The sequence below is a fragment of the Strigops habroptila genome, chromosome 7, assembly GCF_004027225.2.
Source record: "Strigops habroptila isolate Jane chromosome 7, bStrHab1.2.pri, whole genome shotgun sequence".
In the NCBI taxonomy this organism is placed as follows: Eukaryota; Metazoa; Chordata; class Aves; order Psittaciformes; family Psittacidae; genus Strigops; species Strigops habroptila.
In genome coordinates, this window is record NC_044283.2 from 9,975,464 (window position 1) to 9,997,360 (window position 21,897).

Sequence of the window (21,897 nt, forward strand, 5' to 3'; positions counted from 1 at the left end):
CTTGAGCCGGGCAAGATGCAGCTGAGTGCTGACAGAGCTGCTCCTTGCAGTGCCCCCATCCTGGGGAGGGACAGCTCTCACTCCTGCAGGGCTGCTCTTCCCCTAAAGGTTTGCTGGTCCCATCTTAGTTGTTTCTCCTGCCTCAGGGGCCAGGACAGAGGGTTAGTGACTCCCAGGGACCATGCAGATCTGCAGAACATCAGCAGAGAGAGGCACAGCCTGGAGAGGTGGTTCTTTAACTCCCAGGCTCTGGTGAGGACTTCAGGGATTATTTTGGGGTAAAAAAGCTTTCCTTGCGTTCAGCTCCATGTAGGAGAACAGTCGTTTCATCAACCACTTGGCTCAAGTGCTTCAGCAAGGCAGAGAAGGCATGAGGGGTCTCCACAATTAATATCAATGACTTTCTCAGAGGAGGGGATCAAACCCAAGTCCTGGAAATTTAGATTCCCCCTTGGTGCTGAGGGGAGGGGAATAAGGGACGTATTATTAGAAAGCATTTCTTTTATGTAATAGATGTTAAATAGCACTACACCACTATATCAATCTATCAATTACACTAATAGGAGACAGCGTACAGAGAAGTTGAGATGTAAATTGTACAGGGAAACAGCCACCCACCTTCTGCAGGATCCCGGTTTGGGGCCGAGGGCTGGGCAAGGCCCTGGCAGATGGTGTGGAGCACAAGGAGCAGCTGCGTATATGCCAGGCACATGTGGATGAAAAGGGGAAGGAATGGCTGTGGACTATCACAGAAAGAACTTGTTGCAGCTGGACAGGTTCTCCCCAACCCTATCCTGGTTGTTGTGCTTGAAACCAGATTAGAAAGATCTCTAAAACAGAGACCATACATGTCTTCAGGTTTTTACAATGGATGCCTCTCACGCTATAGATTTCTGTGGTGTTAATCAGCATGCTCAGAACCTGGGTGGATTAAAGTCTGGGAGGGGGAAACAAATCTCCAAATTGATGATTAATGGTTAAAAAGCAAGCTTGGCTTTGCAGTGCCGTGCATTGGTCCCAAGTCAGACTCAGTGCTGTAACAGGAGACCGATGGGGTTTCCCTCTTGGACACTCCATTGCTTCCTTAGATTCATCCTGGTGATCCCCAGCCGCTGACTGTGAGTTTGGTGCTGTTGTATGAACCTAGCTGCCTGGAGCCCTAGGTTAAGTGATGGGAATTGCAAAACAAAACAATAAATTAATAAAATGAATGTGTCACCAGCTGATCCTCTTCTGACCACCATCTGTCCCCTGATCATGTGGTATCTCCCAGCTGGCCACCCAAGAGACAAACCATGCAAGATCATCATCACAACATATGCTGCTATTTACACATTTTTAAAGGTAATAGTTGCTAGGCTGTCATATTAGTAGTTAAAAGTAGTTATTTGGAAGCTAAGGGATTTGGGTTTTTTTCTCCTGTTTTAAGGAAGGCAGTGACTCAGCAGGTACATTTCTGACAGAGACACATTCCAGAGACATAATCAGTGGAAGTTCCTATATACAGTATATGTGATTCCCCTTCCTTGTACTATGGTATGCTGTTGTGCCTTTTGTAATAAACAATAGACTAAATAAATTAGAAAGAAGGCAACGATACTACAGGTTTTACTAGTGTACCTTTTAGGAACATTACGTGCTCTCTTTGCCTTCTCCAGGATGCAAACCAAGCTGTGCATTTTTTAACTATTGTTAAGATTGAGGATGTGGTTATGAGAAGACTTACAATTTATAGGATACTTAAGCATTAAGGATTGAGGCACAGAACATTTCCTGGGGATTAACGACTGACTGGGCGAGCCTCAGGCCATTAACCCCTGCCTGTCATTAATCTTCAGGAAATGCCCTGCAGTGAGGTCCTTATTGCTGGTATATGCTGAAACGGAAAATCATAATAAGAAAGGTCCGTGGTTTATTTATTTATATTTTACATAACACGGTTGCATTGGGGCTGTAGGAAATTAACATCTTTCTCTTCAGCTGGTGGTACGGCTTGAATCAATGTGGTTCGTGCATCTCACTCTTTTGTGAAAGGTTATTGCCAGATTGCAAGAGTGTGAGCAGGGGCAGAATGTGGCCCACTGCTTGTGTTGCACAATGTTTAATACAGTGAGTAAGTGGTGTTTCTCTGGGATAACTGCTGGCAGAATTTAGCCCTATATAGAAACCAGCTCAAAATGCTTGTTTTACAGCAGAGCAATTTATTCACAGTTCTAAGCATCTCGCAGCCTTTTTTTAACTCATTGAATAATCCTTTTAGGTTCCCCATAAAGCAGGTGAAATGCTTCTGCTGCAGTCCTAAGGCAGAACACAGGCTGCATAAATAGCATCTAAATTACTAGGAATACCAAATACACATACAGTAATACATACCTACAAAGGCAAATTCATACTGACAGGACTGCAGTGTGTGCTTATCAGCAGCAGAACATCTCGGGGAAAAAAAAAAGTGGCTTTATATTGAAACTGTATATACGTTTCTCTCTATATTTAAACACTTAAATGCTATTTTCTGCGTGTTGTTAAACCCAGATGCAGGCTCCTTTTTAATGAGCCTGCCTGCTTAAACATTTATTAGCTTAGAGATGTATAGTTTTCCTAAAGCTGGCTGATTCTTTTTGCAGCATATCTTTGCAAAAAAAAAAAAAAGGCTTTTTTTTTTTGTATACATGGTCTCAGTCCTTGCAACCTCCTAGAGAGTCTGTCAAGGCGCAACTTAAAAGCTCGTTCAGGCGACCATGACCCCCTGCTAGCAGATTGTCTGCCTAAAAGGTAAGGGAAAGCTAAAAAAGAAGTAGAAACTTAAAAGTAGCTTCTCAAAGGCTGCATAGATCTTTTTTTTTTTTTTTTTGTTAAACCTAAAGTGTTTAAAAGCTTTAATATTGATGGCCTGTCAACTTTGTCCTGATTCTTTGGCTTTCAGTTAAAAGGTTTTTGTTGTTGTAGCTTATGCAGTTGCTCTGTTGCTATGGAAACGTGACATCAAAATGACGTTTCTCTGTTTAAAAGCTTTTAACTAAATTCCTGCCTGTCAGATGTAGGCCCCATTTTGTGCACTCAAGCTTCAAGCTGTTGCAAAAAGGTTTCATATGTTCTGTTGTCATTCAAATTCTTTATCCACATATGCATGTCTTGCACTACAAAAAACCTAAACTAAAAACTCAATCTATATTAAGTGTCCTCTTTTAAAACCCTTTTAGGTCAGTCAGCAATGGCTGCAGCAGAAATTCCCAGTTACATTGTCTCTTCTCAGACTGAGAAACACAGGAGGGCCAGAAACTGGACTGATGCAGAAATGAGAGGTTTAATGCTGGTTTGGGAAGAATTTTTTGATGAGCTGAAACAAACTAAAAGGAATGCCAAAGTTTATGAGAAAATGGCTAACAAACTCTTTGAAATGACTGGAGAAATTCGCCACGGAGAGGAAATAAAGATAAAAATTACAAATATGACATTCCAGTACAGGTAAGCTTCAGTTAATTCTTTTTATTTTAAGAGATTTTAGCAGGGACAACGCAGTGATTTTTGCCTTTCAGAAAGAAGTCTCCTAGAGGAAATCTGTCGATAAAAGATTAAAGATTGTTCATATCGCTTTTAAAATTCTCTCTTGCCACTGCTGTTACGTCATTGTTAATTTTTTCCCCCATTTCGTGTCAAACTCCGCGACAACTTTGTTTCTTTATAATCAGCTACTGTTGTAATGATGCAGAGGGATGGAAATGCATTTAGTGGGGAAAGAGCTTTATGGTTTTTTTCTCTTTGCTGAGGGGACTGGTTGTGTTAGCCTGGCAGCAGTTCCTTGCAGTGGAACTCCTGCAGTTTGAAGTGGCCAGTGAGAATCGGGAATGCAAGGCAAAGTTTAAAAAATAACTGCAAAGAAAATCATGGTTTTTTGGGGGGGGGGCTGAAGCGCCTGGATTTTGGTCTTGTGAGTTGAAGGGTTTCGCTTCACGGGGCCAAGAATAATTGAACGTCTTATTACTGAGTGACACATATTGCTATAATTATAAGCAGCAGCAGCAGCAGTGAAAGAACTATTATATCTGCAGAGAGAGAATCAATGTGCACCGTCAATACTGCTCCAAAGGAGTCGGGGGGGAGGGCGGAGGTGTCTACAAGGAGATGATAAAGAACAGGCAGTGTTAGTCAGGAGGGGAAGTTGGCTTTAGAAAACGCAAGGCAGTTGTGCATTTGTTGTTTGCAGGGGGGAAAAATAATTAGAACTTAACGGAAATATTTGCATATCTTCCCTCCTCCCCCCCCCCCCCCCCCTTTTTTTCTTTTTGGAATTCTTATCTCTGTGAGGCACAAACTGCCTCACACTGGAAATCCTGAGTGGTGATTTTAGCTATGTGCTTGTAATGCAAGAAAATCAAATATGTGACTCTTTCATTTAATCTCTCCTCAAAGCTCGTATTAATAATAAAAAAGGTTATTACAGCAGGCAACCATGTTAAAACTGCTCGCTTTTCTGTAAGGCGCCCTTGCTGTATTTAATGCAGAGACTACTCATCAAATAGAAAACTAGGGAAAATCCTGTAAACCCCTTAACTTTGAATGTCCTCCTTCTGCATTTGTATGATCCGCGAGCATAATCTTTAACGTCATTTCCCACAATATTAAACTTGATGTTTTGCAGCAAATGCTAATGTCTCCGAAATGTTTCGCTAACCCTGCTGTAATCCTTTGCAATTTTCTTCACCCAGACTGTAGAGGAGAAAGCTGGAAGTAAGATGAATTTTTGCCCAGCATCACCCAGCAATTCAGACTCGGATGCAGATTTAGAAGTCGGGAGTTGCTGGCTACCAGGCCTTTGCTTAGTCTGCTAAATCTGCTGTCCTCCCTGCTGGGAAATGTATCTCACAGCACCGATATTTTACAGGTGTCTAGCAACACTGCATGATATTTAAGTGCTGTAATTGCCAAGTGGAATAGGTTGTTTCTGTCCGTCTTTGTTCTGAATTTTCAGCGTTGTCATCAGTCAGACCATCTCAGCTTTTCTAATTAATGTACTTTAAAGTTGCATCGGAGGAAGGGAGGAAACAAAATCACTCACATGCACTCTCTGTGTGTGTGGGGAAACAGCACTTTTTGTTTTAAATCCTTCTTATGTTTCTGTGAACTTCTAAGATTGCTTCTGTGGCATGTTGTCATGCTGCTTTTCTATTTTGCAGTGCTTTGCAGCTCCCTGCTTATTGATTCAGATGCTAATTTGGGAGAGTTAGGAAACTGCCGTGCACTGTCACGGTGCTGTTTCATTTTGTACTCTTGAATATGAAATGCATCTTTCTTATTGTTTGTTCTTATCCAAAGCACACCTGTATGCTTTGCTTTCAAGGCGAGGTGGGAGAGAGAACAGCAAAGAACAAAAGCTATGGGTTATAATTTCTCGTTTTCTGGGCACTTTTTATTGGTGTGTGAGGATAAGAAACGTTGTGATGAAACTGTAAATGATGTGAGTTACCACCGAGTGCTGACTTTGCTGTGAGGCAGCTGAGTTTTAACCCATGTTTTGGTGCCTGCAGGATACTTGTGGAAGATGCTTTACCTCACTGTATTTCTGGGCATCATCGCTGCACTGTGGCATAAATTGAAAAAGGAAGATCCTGACAGTGGGAAATGCTCTATTTGAGATATTTTGTAGTGGTTACATAGGGCTAGTAAGCATGACGTGGGAGAATGTAGTGCTGGTAGCAGCACCCTCGGGTTTTTCTGCACCTGAGGGGTTATTTCTTCCTGCCACTTCAGGGTCCTTTACTTTCTTAGGCAAGTCTTTACAGTGTTGCAAAGCTGCTATGGTCTCTAATCTTACTTTAATAGCCCTAAATGAAATTAATTAGAATATTTAATAAGATCATACTATTATTTAGCTATGTGCCACAATGTCATAAAGGAAAATAAAATTGCTGTCCTACAAATTGCTATATATATATGTATATGCATGTATACATATATGTATATTTTTTTCTATACAAGGAAAAGCGGTAATTGAATATTTCTACTAGCCCATTCAGTGTTAAAAGTGTTGTCAGTGGCATGTCTTATCTTGGGACACCTCTTGAAACAGATGCTAATTATCTGAAACATTAAAGGATCTAAAGTAGAAAACAGTGAACACATTTATAATGGTGCTTTCCAGTTTGAGGATCCCAGAGCATTTTAAGATACGGCTCTATAAATTACTGTTTTGCTTATTTTGCTCAGGAAAAGCCATTACTCATTGTCCAGAAAGAGTCAAAGTTAGACAAACGTTCATAGGTGTAAGGGAGGAGCATTTCTTAGCCAGTGATTAATTAGTGCAGTTGCTGGAGCTAATGCACCTACATGCATGCTTATGGTGGCTCAGAGGTCAGTATGGGCTCACAGCCCAGGTATTCACCCTGAGTCTGGGTGTGTTTGGATCCTATGTGGAATGTTTTGCTGTCCGATAAACTTAGTTCAGGTGTAGTTTAGTGCGTGTGAGCATGTGTCATAAAACAATTTTAGAGTGATCATATCCCATTCCTCTACATCTGAGGTAAAAACATTACTCAGATATTAAAATGCTATTGTAGAAATCTATTTTATGGCATTATTTCCTCCTTGAATTCTTGTGTTTATTTCTGACTGCCCTATGTTTCAATGAGGTGACAAGGGAATGAGAAGATGTTTAGAACACAATTAGGCTGAAATGTGGAAATCTTGCTTTATTAAGAGAAATGGAAAAGTTTGTGACTCGCTTGGAAAGAAGGTAAAGAAATATAAAGGAGTTCTGGAGGTGCATAAAAATATACAGTACTATTTTCAGAATATAGAGCAGGTATTTCTTTTGCCATAATACAAGAAGTTATTTATTGGAATTGCAAGGCAAGAAGTTAGTTAGTCATATAAATGAAAATAGTCATATGAATTTGTGTAACACCACATAATATGCACGTGGAACTCATTACCACTGAAAATCATTGACATCAAGAGAGTGGTAGGTTGTTTTATTATTATTTTTACTAAAGATCAGGTTTATTAAACGAAAATACAGACACTGTCTTCAGATTAGACAGAGTTATAAAAGACAGTGAGTTTCAGGATATTACTAGCTGTTGATGGAAAAGTAATCAAGTGTCTTTATGGGCAAATGTGCCCCCAAAACTTGTCCATCAAAATGATTGAAGTATTCAGCACTGACCTTTGTCAGAAGTGAGGCAGCGGGACGATGGGCTGACCTGGGAGCAATTCCTGTATTCCTCTGCATTACTGTAGTCCAGGTGCACTTGGAGGAAACTATTCAGGGAAAAATATACCACGACCTGAAATAATTCTTACTGGAGTCTCAGTGTATTAAAGTACTGTTTCATCCACTCTGGAAATGTGGCTGGGTGGAAAATTCTGCACAGCACCATAGGTGGAAGGAAAACTTTTTTTTTGCAGGTGCATTGGGATAAAATTCTGCTTTTAGGAATTGCTGTGGTATCCAAAATACCTGCTGTGGGAAGGTCAGCCACCAGGATTTTAATGTTCAGTTTTAAAGACATCTGTGTGGTGAGCTGCGTGAACCTCCCTATTTATCTGCCTTGGAAGGCGGAAGGGCTGAGTCAATTCCTGCTGGAATTCAAAGTTAAGCTTTCTGATGTGCTGGTCATCAAAAGTTTTGCTGAGATTAGCAAGCCAGCTCTTGCAGTTTAGCATTACTTAAGAGTATGTGCTGAATTCTTGCTATTATGTAGGCTACTTGGGGCATTCAGCACATATGGAACTGTAATTAGTCCTCCTAAAAGAAGCTGTCCTGTCACCGCTCATATGCTGATCTCAGTGTATAACAGTGCACTGTATCTGTTGTTAGATTTCCACTGACATAATGCACACTGGCTTATAGAAAGGAAAAGGGTTTGTAAAGCTTTTACAGGGGGCCACAGTTTTGACTGATTCCTTCTGATGTTTAAGAACTGTGTGAATGTAAATTTATTACTTTCAAAACCATCACCCTCCCCAAAGCCTAGAAACCAGGCTGCAGCTGTTGCTTTTTGATTTGAATCGCAGTCAATTAATGTTAATGATTGGTAAATTTGAATCAGTCTCATGATTTGAATAAAAGATTAGTCTAATCTTTTATTTTCGTGTGTACATGATAGCAATTAAACTTTGCTGCTTGTGTAATCCGTTGCTCTACTCTGACATTAAACAACTGAATATTTGACCTCTGTTACAGCAAGTGATAAAATATAAGTGCAGCCAAATTACTGCAGAAAGTTGAATTTGAATATTTTATCTTCCTCTTTAATTTCAATAATTTATAGCAGATGCTCAACTTAGGTCTGTACTTTCATACATCTTTCTTTTCCTCGCCATTGATTGGTTCATGAACAGTTGCTATTTATTATTTATTTTGAAAGCTTTTCTCAGAAACCCCAGGAGATGGATCTTGTATCCATTCCTTAAGGCAAGTAGTAATATCAAACACTGTAATAATAGTAAAAGAGCAATACTGTTTTGAGCAAAGCCTAAAAAAACCCGGCAAGTTAGAGATTGCTTGCTTTTTACTGACTAAATAATGATGATTTAAAAGAACTCTTTCGAACATAATATTGTAATAATCTTATTTTAGAAGGTGGATTAATAGACACTGAATAAAGTCTGAAGAAAGGTCAATGGCAGCACAAATTACTCACCTGTTGTCTCAGCCCATTCAACGGAGCGTTTTGGCAGCAGGATCTCAAAGCCCATAAATTCATTCACTTCTCTGCAATAAGAAAAGCAACCACCTTTCAGATTACCTGGGTTGAAATGTTTTTCATACTTCAGATATTTGTCCACTGGAAACTTGATTTTGATCCTTGAGTTTTAGGAGGGAGTTCTCAGTTGCCTCTGCTCTCAGCTGGTTTTTAATAGAGCCTCATGAAACAGCAACAGGTCTAGATAAACTCACTGTGACTTTATTTTGTGAGCTCTGCTGACTTTCTCAGTTACCCCTGTTTTTTACCTAATTTTTCTGCCTGGCTTGCTCACTCAGGCAGTGATTTCCCCAATTTCAAAGTGTTGAATGTTTGGCTCATCTTTCTCTCTCATTTCCGGACTGTTGCATCCCAGCCTTACCGTTGTCCTGGTCCTTTTTAAGGTTTTCATTTTTCATTAAAACAAACCAAACCACAGAGAAACAAAACAAAAAAAAACCCCCCAGCTTTACATTGTGGTTGCACAAGATCTGCTGTGATCAGGTGTGGTAGTTATGCTTACCTTGATGCAGACAAAACCTCTCAGCTGTCTCACAAGGTTTTCTGGACTTCTGAGAGTTGTAGAAAAAAATATTTAAAAATCAGTGAATCCAAACCTTGATATTAATATTACAAAGTTAGCCATTCGCTTTGTTTTTACCAGAAGGCTAAACCATCACCCCTATTGTGGTGAATGTTCTTCCTCTTTTCCTCCACCTGCAGCGTTCCTAATTCTTTTCCAAAGGACTGACACTCCCTCCCCCCTTATCTTCACATCTCTCCATCTATTTCATCCTTTTTTCTTTATGTGCGAGCCAGACACCATACAGGTAGATGGTTGCTTCTGGTGCTGCTTTTAAGCTCACGAAATTGTCTTGCCTACCTCCTGGTAGTGATCCTTTTTTTTTTAGCCCAGAGCTATGGTAAGCAGTCAGAAGTAGAAGAATTAGTATCCATTCAATGCAGTCAGAGCCAGAGAAATACCTGGTTTTATATAGCTGCAATTCTACAGCTGTGTGGGCAGATAATAAACAACAGCTCTTCCTTCAAAATCATGATAGTTTTGTAAAGAAATAGGATCTGGGTACACAGCTGAGCTCAGACATAAAAACCAAAGTACTGATTTGCTCAGGCAAAATACCTGCTCCTGAAAACTTTTCATAGAAATATAGAATGGTTTCAGTTGGCAGGAACCTTTAAAGGTCACGTAGTCCAACCCTCATGCCATGGGCTGGGATATCTTCAACTAGGTCAGGTTGCTCAGAGCCCCATCCAACTTGACTTCGAATGTTTCCAGGGATTGGGGCATCTACCACCAAATCATGGCATGGCTAAGGTGTGCACACACATGGCTTTTTGCTGTCTCACCCATGGAGATGACCAGCCATGGTAAATGTGTTGCAACGAGCAGCTGAGGATAGTAATGTTTTAAACCCCATTGCTTGAACATATTTGGGATTTCAACATGGGCAGACAAATGTGGAATGTGGGACTTGGCTAGTAGCTTATAGTAGTTTAATTGATATGTTTTTTGTGCAAATAGCCTAAATAATTGAACTAAAAATGATCAATATCAAATGATGGTTGCTGTCAGCCTCGTATTTAGCTATTTTGTTTCTGTGCTGGACAGATATATGTGCATTTGTGCTAGATATTCCCTGACTATGAAGTCGCAGCAGTAGGTTGCAAAATATGTATGAAATTAAAATTTTGAATGCATAGAGGGCATAAAAATCCGGATGGCTGAGGAGGCTTTGCTATGCAGGACTGTGGTGTGCATTTCTAAGTAGCTGGAAAAGCTCACCAGACCTTGCAAGAACAAGGAAAAAAGAATCCTTACATGGCTTTAAAATCTAAGCAAATCTTTTTGCTTTTTTCCCTCACTAGTGGATTTCCCCTTACCCTAGGCTAACCGCTGTCTAAAAGGAAGAACTTGAAGTTCTCACTTTTAAGTTTGGCACCATTTTTATCGTGTTTACATGTTATTTAATTCTATCCTTTGCAGGACCGGTGTGGGCAGGATGGATTCTGAGGATGAAAAACCTGAAAGGCTTCAAGAAAAGGGGGTGGGCCAGGTGTCCAGGAATAGTTTTTATCCTTTTTTTCTGCACATGGAAAGCTGTGAGAATTAGATTTGGTTCAGCTTTTTGTTAATTTAAATGAAATCTGGTTTATGAAAATGGAGCATTTGTCACTGGTCTTGCCTTTCCTGTCATGTTACCTTGCTGCATTTTGATTTAGAGTAGCAAGATCCCAGCTGGGAAAGGGAAATAAAAAGAAAGTTTGGGTCTCTAGCTGGGCACTGGAGTTTACTTGAGATGTATAATTCATCTATATACCTCAGTCTTATATTTCTCAGTAAAAATAAAATAAGAATGAGTATCAAGTGGGATAGCGGTGAACTTTGGATTAGGACTGATCAACAGATCTCATAATAAGATGCATGTGAAAGACAAGTTCATGGCTGATACTCCTTTCACTGTCACTGTAATGGTTTTGTGCATGCTGTTTATAATGCATTATTAACTGTTTTTGTTAGGGTTATTTCTGTAAATTAATAAAATTCTATACTTCTTCCTACACCGATCATTATTCTGTAACAGATGAACAGACATCCCCCATCTCATGGTTGTTATTAGGATGTTTACCTAGGCAATCCAGAGCTTTTAGGCAACATTAGGAAAAGGATATGGATTATGTTTATAGTCACTTGTATTCATCATGGAAAATAAATATTTATTCTTGAAAGCATGGAAGGACAGGGTTGCCCATAGTTTGGATAAGGCTGTGATGTGTTGCCTACTCTAGTTGTCAGGGACTGCTGTTAGATTGATTAGTCTTGTACTCTCTAAGAAGAAGAAAAATTATTCTACAACCAACAGTGCGGTTTCCATTAGAAGCTGTAGTGATCTTTATTTGTATTGAAATTCATTTGGGGTTTACATGCAACTTCTAATCACAGGGCAAAACTAGGAAAAGAAACTGAAAGGCATCATTGGAGATTAAAAAAAAAAGTGTCTGATTTTGTTCTCATGAAAAGTATTCAGTTCGACTCCTAAATGTGAGCAGAACAAATGTTTTGAGACACAAGATCTGTATGAACAGTACTTTCATGAGAAAACAAGCTTTAATGTTGTATGCCTTTTCTTACAGGAAATTAAAATGCATGACTGACAGTGAAACTGTTGCACCTGACTGGCCTTACTACAAAACCATCGATAGGATCTTATCCAAAGTGACAGACCACAGCGATGTGAAAATGCATGAAAACCAGCAACCAGGTCCTTCCACATCACAGACGGAGGCCTCGCAGTCTCCATCAGCCAAGTCTACACCTCTGTATTTGCCATATAACCAGTTTACATATGAAGGAAGGGAAGAATGCTTTGAAGATGAACACTCGGAGAGCTCGTCAAGCTTACTTTCTTACAAGCTGAGGTAGCATCTATTTCCCCCCGTTTCTTGTTTCTCACAGGATGAACCGGGTCTGCAGTGTAAAGGGGACACTCTAGCTGCTGTATCTTTTCTGTAAATCACAAACGAGATCTGTTCCCCAGTCTCAGCCACTTCATTGAATTAGGGCATTTTCTTTATTCCTTTATGAGAGACTGGAAGGGAGCAGGAGGACCGGGCAAAAAGTTGTATAATATTGCCAAAACTCAGCACGTATATCACGGCTCACACGAGGTAGAGTGTTTATAATAGGAGTATAGGCATGTTCAAGAGAGCTCTGCAGTGTGAGCAGAGATATATAGCTTAGATGATTTTTGGCATGCTCTAGTTTTGCTTTTGGTGCGAGTATGAAATTTCTCTGGCTTCACCTATTATTAAAATAGTGAAAAGATGCCAAGTAAATATTTCTGTGGACACCGAAGTGCTACTCATGCAGTTTGGAAGTGCATTGCAACATTTTAAATACAATTGAGAATGTCACTTTTTCAAAGTAAATGCTAGTTTGAGAATGCAAACATGTTCCCTTTTTGTTGATAAGATTGGAGTTCTCTGAAAGGCAGCGTTTTAACAAAAGGCAGGCTTGTACACTTGATACAATTTTTAGACTTTACTGATCTCATTTTTCACCCAGAGTGGTGTGAAATAAGAGCTCATTACAGTTTTCTGGCAGGAAAAACAGTTGGTCCTGGAGATCCTTATCGTGAGCCTGTGAGGCTTTTACTATAACAGTGAAATTATCTGTCAGTCATGCAACTGAGAAGGTGTTGAGCTGGAAGAAGAACCAACCTAACAAGTTTGGATTATTGATTCCAGGCCTACTCTTGGATGAATAAAACTAGGGTAAATTCATTCAATCACTCAACCAAATAGCCCTTGAATAGCTGATTATTATTTAAAACTTATTTTTTTTTTTGGCAACTGAATATATATTAGTGTTTATAATTCTTGAACTGTAGCAACCTTTTTGTTCACAAGCAACAATTGTTTTTCATCCTAGTTCAAAGGTGAGCAGTAGCTACCGCTTGAGAGAGTAGTATAACATTTCAGGTGAGCATCATGATCAGATTAAAAATTAGAAGGCGGTCGTGATATTATCTGGGAGGAGAAAAAATGATGTTCCAGTAGGGGGGATTGAAAAGCTTGTGCAGCTTTGACCTGTTTAATTTAGCCTCGTGAATGAGAGAGGAGTAGGGAACTCTTTCTTGGCCAGAAGGAAAATACAGCGCTTGCTAATGGTATCAGCTGGGTTAAAATCACTTAGAGCTACTATGGTGAGACATGGAAGATAGTTCTTTTAGTTTCTAATGGAAAATTACGAACTGAGAAGCAATTTTCAGCTTAAGCAATTAGTGTGTCATCCTGTATTTGAAAAACACTTTGAAATAGTCAGCAAGAGAGAAAAGAACTACCATACAAACTCTGGGTGTATCTTCGCATTTCTGTAAATGCCCTTGACCCTAAATGGTACACAATTGATCTGACAGATTCAAAAGAGGAACTAAAGACAATACTGGGATTTGAAATTAAAAGAATGTTTCAGGTTCTTAATTTCTCTCTCAATTTTTGTATTTTACAGCTATGCAAAGCACTTATATTGAAACATATTTTGAAAAATACACACATGCAGGTCTATGTGAAATCCAGAGGCATTTTACAGCTGTATGTTTTAAAACTGTATATTCCTTCTTTTTCTATGCAACAGACTGCACAGTTCAGTCAAGTGTGCAAAGTAAGTTTATGCTATGGGATTTTTTCTTCAGTAATGAAAATCATGATGTTATGGCAACAGTTGATAGTCAAGAAAACCTCAATCAATACTTCTTTTTAAGTCAACTTTTAAACATCTGAAAACTTTAGTGTTATTCATTTAAAATCTCAAACACAGCGTTTGACTGTCAGGTTCCTATTTGTCACAGTATCATTGAACATAGCAGGAGGCTACTTGGCTATATAAATTATGACTTAAAATTATTGATTTTAATTTATGATAGAGAAATATGTCAAGATTTATACTTCAGTCAATACATACATACCCTCAAGCTAAAAATAGTTGAAACTATGTTTCTTTGCATTTTATTTTAAATTCTTTGAGTTTGGGACAGAATTGTGCTAGTTAGTGGCAATACAAGTATTGTGGGATAAAATTAATTTTTATTTTTGTTGCAATTTGCAGATGAAGAAAACATTTAGAATCCCCATTTCCCTTTAATGGGGCGCCTGCTATTTGTTTAGTATTGTTCTACTGCAGCTCTCGGGCTTCAACAAAGCTTGTATTGTACCGCAGTGTCCATACAGCAGCTGACAGTAATAGAATCATTCTATTATTGTCAGATAATAGAATGCAATGTTTTGGAGTCTTGTAGTGCAGCTTAAACTTTTAAAATCAGAATTCCTGACACCACTGTAAATGACTTTTTATCTGATTGAAAACTGGTTTTTCACCCTGTGGACTAATTTATAGTCTCTATTTTCATTGTTGAAGTAATGACAGAATGTAATTACACAGACTGTGAGTGTGGTTCAGTCTTCATCTCTTCTGCCATTTCTATTGTACTGAAGATGGGGGTGAAAGAGTTACTTTTGTAGAATGATAGACCATAATAAAACCCCCATGTCATCTAGTCTGACTTCTTGTTAAATATCATTCATGTATTTAAATTCAGTTATTCTGTTGTGGAGCCCAGAAATGTTATGGAGGGAGTTCTGTGACACACTTCCCTTCAGCAGAGGACTATTGCATGTCTCTATTGTCCTCCACTTCCTGTGATTCATTTGACTCTTGGAAATTTTTTATTAGATATACAGCCTAGAACTGATATATTCAGAAGATGGAGAATTCACTCTACAGGAATCTGTTTCCGTGATTAATCCCTTGCTTGAACCAGTGTCTTGTTTCTAATGTGAATATTTTTTCACTTTTTGCCCCAAGGTAGTTGTGTGCCGTGATCATACCATCTTTGCTATTCTTTAATTTTTAAATGTAGATTGAATAATTGAAATGTAGATCAATGTAGATTGAATAATTTGGTACAGAAGTTTTACCCACAGAGAAACAGTAAGAATTGGTAACATAAATTAACCAAGATATGAATTGTCTAAGAGAAGCACATTAAAACTTGGTGAAGATTCTAATTCAGGAAATAACAGTTTTGGCAAAGCCTTTAATCTTTCTAAAATTATGCCATGGCTGTTTAAAATCTGAATGGGCAGCATCTACAAAGAAGTTTGAGCTTTAGGCTATGCGCATTATGTCATGCATCCTAACTCATTATGCAGAGTTATCATAGCAAGATGCTTTGCCCAGGCTCCAAGCCATTTTTGTGGTTCTTTTTTAAACTTGACTTCAACGATGAGCCTCATTAATTCCTGGATGCATTTGGCTGTATTTGAATGAGCCTAGTTTACCAGGCTCAGATCCAGGTTTCCTGATCTTCAGTCTTCAAACTCTGAAGATTGTTGTGCCATCTCTAATATTGCTTATTTCCAAATAATTGTTAACTATTTTCCATAAAGATATGGATTATGGAGGTCTAGTCAGATTTGTACGTAGCTAGAAAAGCACAAACAAGCCAGAAACAGCTGTTAGCTGTTGAAAGCCATAGATTCCAGAAACCGATGGAACTGGAGACCCATCTTGCCATGAAGTAGTTGGAAAGGAAGAATTGTTTTTATGGTTTTGTGGAGGTGATACATTTTGGTAGACAGATTACTCTTTGTATTCAACTCCTGCTTCATTGATTATTCACACACACTCCTGAAATGAGCCTTATTGGCTGAGCGTAGGCAATCTATCAAGGAACTTCTAATTGAACAGTGAATTAAATTGATCTTAGATAGGTAGACAGCAAATTCACTTGAGACTTGCCTCATATCTTGCTTAGTTACATCTGGAGGTTTTGCTTTGTTCCCCCTGGTCTCCAGTACACACGGTTGTTTCCGCTCAGCATCCTAGATGAGAGATAATGTTTTCTTTCCCTTGGTTCATTTCCTTCTTTTGAACCTTGTATTGTCTGTTTTAGAGCATTATGTGGAACATTGCAAAGTTCTGCTTGGAACATGGTCCCAATGACAGAGCTCTTCCACACTTTGTTTGTGCAGTGAGGGGAATACCTATGCCAGTTCTCTTGGAGGCTCTTTGCCGTAGACACTGGAAGTCCAACAGTATCAGCAGATTGTACCTGAGATCCTGGATTTCCTAGACCCCTCTTTCCCTCTTTCCTTCAGATATCAAAATCTACCTTCAGAGACCTGGCTTGGCAGAGTGGAGATGCTTCTTTGGCAGAGGCTGTGGCTGCTGTCAGGATCTGTTGCACCCCTATTGTCCCAGAGGTGTTGGGTGCACAGGAATGCAACATGGAGAATCAACAACAGGAAACAATTGGTGTTTGCTACAGCAAATACTGATCATTTCTTATGCTCATGCCTATAGATTGCCAAACTAGACATACTTGTAGCTGAAACTATTTGAGGATATTGATGCTGGTGGGTTACTCAGTGCTGAACTCATATTCCTATTTCTGCTTTCCTCTTGACTTTCTGTTGTAAAAATTTATTGACGTTGGAGTGTTGTCTCTGGCGTGCTACCCAGGAGACCTAGAACTTCTCAAGAAAGATGGCTCAGTATGTGAGGAAACACTTCAGTATTCAAGTAACTCCTTCAGGCATCATTGGACATTTTACATTGTTTCATGGTGCTAAGGGTTCTTTATTCGTAAATTAGATTCTTTAGATCCTTCTTTTGTAGACCCCTTCTCAAGAGCTCTCCTTCAAGAGCTATTTTGCAAAGAGAGGATTGTAAATTCCAAGTCTATGGACTTGTGAGTGATCCTAAAACTCTCTCATTACTAGTCACTATGGCTGGAGAGAAAAGGAGATTGAGAACACCACCAAAGCTGGGGATATCTGAAATTTCTTTTCAATGGAGACTAATTACCGAGTTGTGTTTGTTAATTGTAAAGAAACACAGAGAGTACTTAGGAGGCCTTGAAGAATCCTTGTGCCTTGGCTTTTGGGGGGACTTTTCTGTGCTGAAACCTGATTTGAGCAAGCACTTGTCATCGAGCGCTTTTTAGCTACTAGCACACTGCAGATATTGCTGATACAGTTCCCCAGTTAGCTGCCATCACCACCAGACATTTTGCCTCTCTTTCCTCTCTGTAGCTGCGCAAGACAGTTATTGCATTGGATGTATAGTTATACATCTTACAGGTTTTTGATGAACCACATTTGTTCAACTGAAAACCAGCTGAAATCCTGCACAGACCCTAGGAAAACACTTCAAAGATTTTATTTTCCCTTCTCTTAAAAATAAGGCTCATTTTAGATCTTTCCATCCCAATCACTCCATCTCCTTTTTTAATTTTTTTTTCATCTCGTTTGAAATGAAAACCCACATGGCAGCCACAATTGCCAAGAAAGTGCCACAATAGTCAGTGCAGCTCAGTACTAGTGACATGCCCCAGATTTTCTCTCTCATTCCTTATTAAGGACGGCTCTCACCAGGGCTTACTTTGACAAGACACAAGCCCTCTTGTGGCTCTAGGAGCCAGTTCTTACATGTTTCAAGCAGGAGGTCTTACCATAGCTACTTTCTAGTACTGTATAGAGATCGATAGAGATTGATTGCATTTTCAACATTTAAATCCTCTGTGAAGACAGGTTTAAATTCAAAAGGTGACTTTAGCTAAAATAATACCATCATTTCAAAAAGTTTCTTGCTCAGCCTGTCAGAAAGCATGCATTCTTTGTGAATGGGAGTGCAGTGATGTGAACCTTGGAATAACAGATTCAGTGTTGTCCTTAGACTGCTGTAGACCTTTTCCACTTGCTTGGCCTCTTTGAGAACCACATTTCAAATCATTCCAGCCCTTAGAGTTAATGGGGGCAAAGAGAATTTGTTGTCAGCCAAGACCCAGCAGGATTGTCTGGCTGTGATAATCTCAGTGATCAGCTGCAAGTTTGACTCACAGTTTGAGCAGAGCAGCATGTATTTGTTTTGTGCACATTTATTTGATGCTCAGAATCAAATACGATATATAGAATCTACAAAAGTGAGTTTATTTTGTATACCTTCCAAAGTTTTGTTTAGCGTAAAGATGATAACTTCTCCTTTCCCTTAGCATCATTACAGCAGTGTAATGCTATATTCACTCTTTGAATTGTACAAGTGAATTTAAATTCTTGGATAATCTGAAAGCTAGTGGTCTTTGTTCACTATGTTAGTGTACATTTATGAAGAAGATTGATGTTTTTTCTTGCCTGTGCATAAAGGGACAGCACATTCAAATGACTAAACAGTACTCACAGTTTCCGTCAAGAGCAATTCTATTTTTTTTCCTCTAAGATTTTAATAGCATTTAATTTAATCCACTTGTTTCTTTTCATAGACCCCCTCCTTTTTGGGTAATTGCACCCTTGAATGTCAAAGGACTTGTGTCTTTTTGTTATATTTGCATTAAGTCTTTCAGGTGCTTAGGATTGTTTATTTCTCTTCCTGAGAGATCTGAATGTCACAGTCATTGTTGCACAAAGCCTGTCAAGTAGGATAAGAATGTGAATGAAATTATGATACAAATCTGCCACAGCTCAGTGACCTCCCTCCCCTTCTTCACATTAATAAAAACACATTCTTCAAGAATTCAAGTTATCCTTATTCAGGGATGTCTTGAAGTCTGCAAGGTGTTGACATGGCATACTACTTGCAACTGTGCCATCTCATTACTGCATTTTACCTAGAAAGGATACTGCGTTTGGCAGAACATGACTGAGATTGCTCTTTGTGTGAAGGGACTTAAAAGGCCCATCATCAGGTAACTATGGTGCTGGGGAATCCAGTCTGGAGTTAGAAAAAGTGTGAATGAACACGTGGACTATTAATTTAGGTTAGGAAAGAAGTTATCTGGCTGTAACTGGAGGTTTTTAAAATATGTAGTACACTTCCACTTTCACTTGTTACTAGGGCAAAGAAACCAACACCCACCTTGCTACAACCTCTTTTCAGGCAGTTGTAGATATTGATAAGGTCCCCCCCAAGCATCCTTTTCTCCAGGCTAAAATAACCCCAGTTCCCTCAGCTGCTTGTCATAAGACTTGTGCTCCAGACCCTTCATGAGCTTCGTTGTTCTTCTCTGGACCCGCTCCAGCACCTCAATGTCTTTCTTGTAGTGAGGGGCGCAAAACTGAATACAGTGTTCAAGGTGTGGCCTCCCCAGTGCCAAGTACAGGAGATGATCACTGCCCTGGCCCTGCTGGCTATGCTGTTTCTGATACAGGCCAGGATGCTGTCAGCCTTCTTGGCTGCCTGGGCACAACCTGGCTCATGTTCAGCGTCCATCAGTCAGCACCCCCAGGTCCTTTTCTGCTGAGCAGCTTTCCAGCCACTCTGCCCCAAGCCTGTAGCACTGCGTGGGGTTGTTGTGGCCCAAATGCAGGACCTGGACCTGAAACTTGTTGAACCTCACACAAAAATGGCCTCAGCCCATTGATCCAGCCTGTCCAGATCCCTCTGCAGAGCCTTCCTACCCTCCAGCAGATCAACACTCCCGCCCAACTTGGTGTTGTCTACAGCCTTACTGAGAGTGCACTCAATCCCCTCATCTAGATTGTTGGTAGAGATATTAAATAGAACTGTCCCCAGTGGGGAACACCACTTGTGACAGGTTGGCCACCAACTGGATTGAGTTCCATCCAACACCACTCTTTGGGCCCAGCCAGCTTTTTACCCAGCAAACAGTACATCTGTCCAAGCCATGAGCAGCCAGTGGGAAATGGTAGCAAAGGCTTAGTTGAAGCCAGGTAGACAACATCCACAGACTTTCCCTCATCCACTAAGAAAAGAGAGAATCCTGTAAGCCTTATCTTGCCAAATTTTTATGTTGTTTATAATGTTTTGTGATGAAATATATAAAAAAGTGTTCAGTGCAAGGGCTAGTTCTGAGACTAGTATTCTGTAGTGGGACCAGCCTTACTTATGCGATGCTTTAAAAAACAAGCTGTAACTTACACCATACATAACAGTGCAGCACTTTCTCTGTATGGGATGGTTGTTGCAGCTCTAAAATTGTAGTTATAATGGCCAAATAAGCAAAATTTGGCCTCTCCCAATACAGTTTATAAATTCAATGTGTAAGAAAAATCAAGATTTAAAAACCCACCTTCCCCCCCCCCCCGCAAATGATGCCTTGTTTTCTGCACGGGAAATTCTTATTAAAACCAATGAAATTTAAAAACTGTGGTTTTTTCCTTGGTGGGTTTTTTTTTTTTAATTTTATTTTTTTTCAGCCTGTAAGACTATGCAAGTAAGCCAGCCATTCACACTAAATGCTTATGTTTTGGCACAAACTTGAGATGGGATTTATTGGAGAACACAGAGAGGTTTAAAAATAGGACTAGGTTGTAGCTTGGCCAAGAATGTAGTATAGAATTTTAGGTTCTAACATAGGTTTCTTTTTATATAAATGAGTTTAATTAACAAATATTCACATTTCAGAGCTGAAGAAAGACCAGTGAAGAAAAGAAAAATGCAAAGCTGCAGTTTCCAAAAGAAGAAGCTAAAATTAATGGAGGCCATGTTGGAAGAACAGAAGAAGTTGAGCAGAGCTATGGAAGAAACCTGTAGAGAAGTCCGCAGGATTCTGGATCAGCAAAACATCATTCAAGTTCAAAGCTTACAGTTACAGGAGAGAATGATGAATCTACTGGAAAAAATGATCTCCAAATCTAATGTGTAGTTTCCTTTGTGAATGCCTCTGAGATTACTATTGATATAATAGATATCCCTTTACTGCACACCATACGTGTGTCTCTTGCCCTATTCCCAGGTTTTCCATGGAAATTAAAACCCTAGTGTAATCTTAGTTAAGCAAAGAGAACAGATAATGCAGAGCGAGAGCTATCCCAGTATGATAAAATTAGTGCAATATATGCCTAAGTTGAATTATTTTTATACAGAAAGGTTAAGGGATGAATAGCTCTGGGAATTTCAGTACTATTTATGCCTAGGTCAGGTATTGTTTTACAAGCAGTGGTGTTGTACATTGCTTCACATCAAGGACTATAGTTTGACCTGTTGTAGGAGAATGAAATAGTGCATTTCTAAACATGGTAATTGCATCTTGACTTTGCTGATGATTAAACCCTGTTTTGAAACATACATTGTGATTGTACAAGTGACCTATGGCTCTTGTGAAGAGCTAGATGGGACCACAAGATACATAATTTTAAACTCCCTGCCTGATATGAATAGTACTCTAAAGTATTAGGTTAAAAATAGTCTATTCAAATACACTTTTGATATAAAAAGAAAGCCCCCAAACCACCTTACTATATACTGAATACTAAAATGTATAGAAGATACTTGAAATTGCTTTTGATATTAAATGTTTAGTTTTTTTCATTATTAACTGGAATCTGTTGACTTAAAGAACAACCAGCAATGAAAATTCTCATTTAATCTCTATCACAAAAGAAAAATATTGTACTGTGTGTATATACATAAATATATATAATCTATCAAATGAAATAAAGAAAAAGAAGAAACTTATTTATTATCGCTGGGCAGATATGCTTTGGGACAGTGAAAAATACTGGGAGAGATAACCATAGTAGAAGGTTTTTAATTCTTATTTGCAGTGTAAATATCTCCTATACCGATGCCCAAAATATAGGGGTGGAAGTAATGAAGATCATTCAACACCCCTATAGTGGTATTTGCTCGTGGCACAGCTTCGGTGTACGATTAGATGTTCTAAGGTGTGGTCTG

The 21,897-nt window shown here is 39.2% G+C and overlaps 1 protein-coding gene across 2 annotated transcripts in view; it reads left to right on the top strand.

Moving 5' to 3' along the window:
- MSANTD1 (Myb/SANT DNA binding domain containing 1) overlaps window positions 1-21,675 on the top strand; it is a 31,742-nt gene extending 10,067 nt beyond the window's left edge. Inside the window, exons 1-4 of one of the 2 annotated variants that reach the window (XM_030491948.1) lie at window positions 3,039-3,082; window positions 3,201-3,465; window positions 11,838-12,122; window positions 20,626-21,675. In XM_030491948.1, the coding sequence (XP_030347808.1) occupies window positions 3,212-3,465; window positions 11,838-12,122; window positions 20,626-20,866 (780 nt within the window). In that variant the 5' untranslated portion in view covers window positions 3,039-3,082; window positions 3,201-3,211 and the 3' untranslated portion in view covers window positions 20,867-21,675. Of the gene's footprint in view, window positions 1-3,038; window positions 3,083-3,200; window positions 3,466-11,837; window positions 12,123-20,625 lie in introns of those variants that run through there. The other variant, XM_030491949.1, reaches the window with a different exon arrangement.
- Window positions 21,676-21,897: the final 222 nt, after the last annotated feature.